The 2,325-nt window shown below is 37.8% G+C and overlaps 1 protein-coding gene across 3 annotated transcripts in view; it reads left to right on the forward strand.

The window, feature by feature from the left end:
• scfd2 (sec1 family domain containing 2) overlaps positions 1–2,325 on the forward strand; it is a 249,408-nt gene that overhangs the window by 49,370 nt on the left and 197,713 nt on the right. For all 3 annotated transcript variants that reach the window (XM_014027369.1, XM_014027368.1, XM_014027367.1), the window contains exon 4: positions 849–1,024. In XM_014027369.1, the coding sequence (XP_013882823.1) occupies positions 849–1,024 (176 nt within the window). The remainder of the gene's footprint in view (positions 1–848; positions 1,025–2,325) is intronic.

Consider the following 2,325-nt stretch of genomic DNA (forward strand, 5'->3'; position numbering starts at 1 on the left):
GTGGGGACCATGCATTGACTTCCATTCTTTTTTTTAGACTTTATAGCCTAACACTGACCATTTACCCTAAAATTAACCTCACAGGTACCTACCTGACTCTAAAACTAACCTAAACATTGGTCCTAAACCTAGCCCCACACCCGTAATTTGCATTTGGACCTGTGGGGACCAATGCCAGGTCCCCACGAGGCTGCTTTTTTCAGAAAATTGTTCACACATTGTAGGAAAAACACACACACACACACACACACACACACACACACACACACACACACACACACACACACACACACACAAAATCTGGTACAGCTATGTTTATGGGGACTTGGCACATTGACTTCCATTATTTTCTACAGTCTAAACCTGACCACCAACCCTAACCCTAGTCTAACCCTAATTGCCCTTAAGCCATTCCTGAAAACTTCATAGTTTTTTTCTCATAAATTTACGAGTTATTTTTCTTGTAAATTTCTGACTTCACCATGTCAGAAAATATCTAGTTTTGTATAGAATAAACTTACTTGATTATAGATTTAACTTAACTACAGATTATGGTTATGGCCTTGGAAATCCATAATAATCTTTTCTTTCTATATTCATTATTCTTTGTTTCCTGAGTTGATTCAATCACTTTTTTCCATTATGCAACTTTTATTTAAGTGACATTAATTAGAAACTCAGTTTCACTTTAACATTGACAGTTTTTGTGAGGAAGACCAGTTTGCATCAACTGCAAAAAGTATAAAATTTTAAGTCGATTAACATGTTTCCTGTTCCCTAATTGTTTAGTTTTGCTTGTCTCACATTCCTCTCTGTGTGATTTTTTTTGTCTTTTTCTTTTTTCTTAGGTCGTGTGACTCCTGAGCAGCTGTGTTCCTACATCAAGCTGTTCCAGAGCAATTGGGAGGCTCTGGAGAGTCACTGTGGGGTTCTCCAGCTGGGCCTGGCCACTGCCCAGACACTCAGACACCCCAGCCTGGCCCAGTGGGACACCTGTCTGGCCTTCGAAAGGCTGCTGCTGCAGGTGTGCACTCATCTTCCACAAACACAATGTCCATATGTCACAAGCAAGTAGCAAACATTTTTCTGGGATAATAAGTTGACAGAGACTTATTTAAACAGATAAAAAAAACCTCAAAGGCTACATATTCAAAACATTATATTTTTTTTATTTATTTCCCCTGTTGGCTGATATTCTAATATAAATCAGGTAGGTGTGTGGATTCCAACATGCAGAGTTGTGTTAACATTTACAGATTCCTGGTTTTCATAAACAAGGTCAATACTGTTTGTAAGAAAAACATTTAGATCCAGTAAAAAAACAAAAAAAAGGAAAAGTTTTGACTTCCATCAAGTTGTTTGGAGTTTTTTGAGTTTAAAAAAGAAGGAGGTTGATTTTCACAGAAAAAGAAAGTGTGTGTCTATTAGTGTTGTATTCAAGACCAYCTAACCCGAGACCAAGTCAAGACCAAGACCACAGTGTCTCGAGACCGAGACACGATCAAGACTTTTAAGGTTTGGACAAAGTCGAGACCAAGACCAAGGGAGGGCGAGACCGAGACAAGACCAAGACCAGATTAAAAMAAGTGCCCTAAATGATGGAGTATTCTGTACACATGTACAGTGGGGAAAATAGCATTTTCTCTCTCATAGTTGAGGAGGTCTAACTATGTCAATCACAGACCTCTCTCATCTTTTTAAGTGGGAGAACTTGAACAATTGGTGCTGGCTAAATACTTTTTCCCCACTTTAGCTAACTTAATATATAGAGCTAATATTAACAAAATCTTTGTGAGAACGTACAGTGGGGTGCGAAAGTTTGGGCAGCCTTGATAATTTTTCTGATTTACCTTTATAAATCATTGATTGTTTGGGAAAAAATCAGTTAAATATATCCTAAAGGGGACAAACACAGTGATATTTGAGAAGTGAAATGAACTTGATATGATTTACAGAAAGTGTGCAATAATTGTTTAAACAAAATTAGGCAGGTGCATAAATTTGGGCACTGTTGTCATTTTATTGATTTCAAAACCTTTAGAGCTAATTGTTGGAACTCAAATTTGGTTTGGTAAGTTCAGCGACCCTTGACCTCCATACACAGGTGACTCCAATTATGAGAAAGGGTATTTAAGGGAGGCAATAGTAAGTATTTCTCCTCTTTGCATCTTCTTCGAAGAGTGGCAGCATGGGAGTCTGAAAACAACTTTCAAATGAGCTGAAAAAAAAGATTGTTCACCGTCATGGTTTAGAGGAAGGATACAGAAAGCTATCTCAGAGATTTCAGCTTTCAGTCTCCACTGTGAGAAACATTGTGAGAAAATG

Source organism: Austrofundulus limnaeus, unplaced genomic scaffold (assembly GCF_001266775.1).
Source record: "Austrofundulus limnaeus strain Quisiro unplaced genomic scaffold, Austrofundulus_limnaeus-1.0 Scaffold642, whole genome shotgun sequence".
Lineage (NCBI taxonomy): Eukaryota > Metazoa > Chordata > Actinopteri > Cyprinodontiformes > Rivulidae > Austrofundulus > Austrofundulus limnaeus.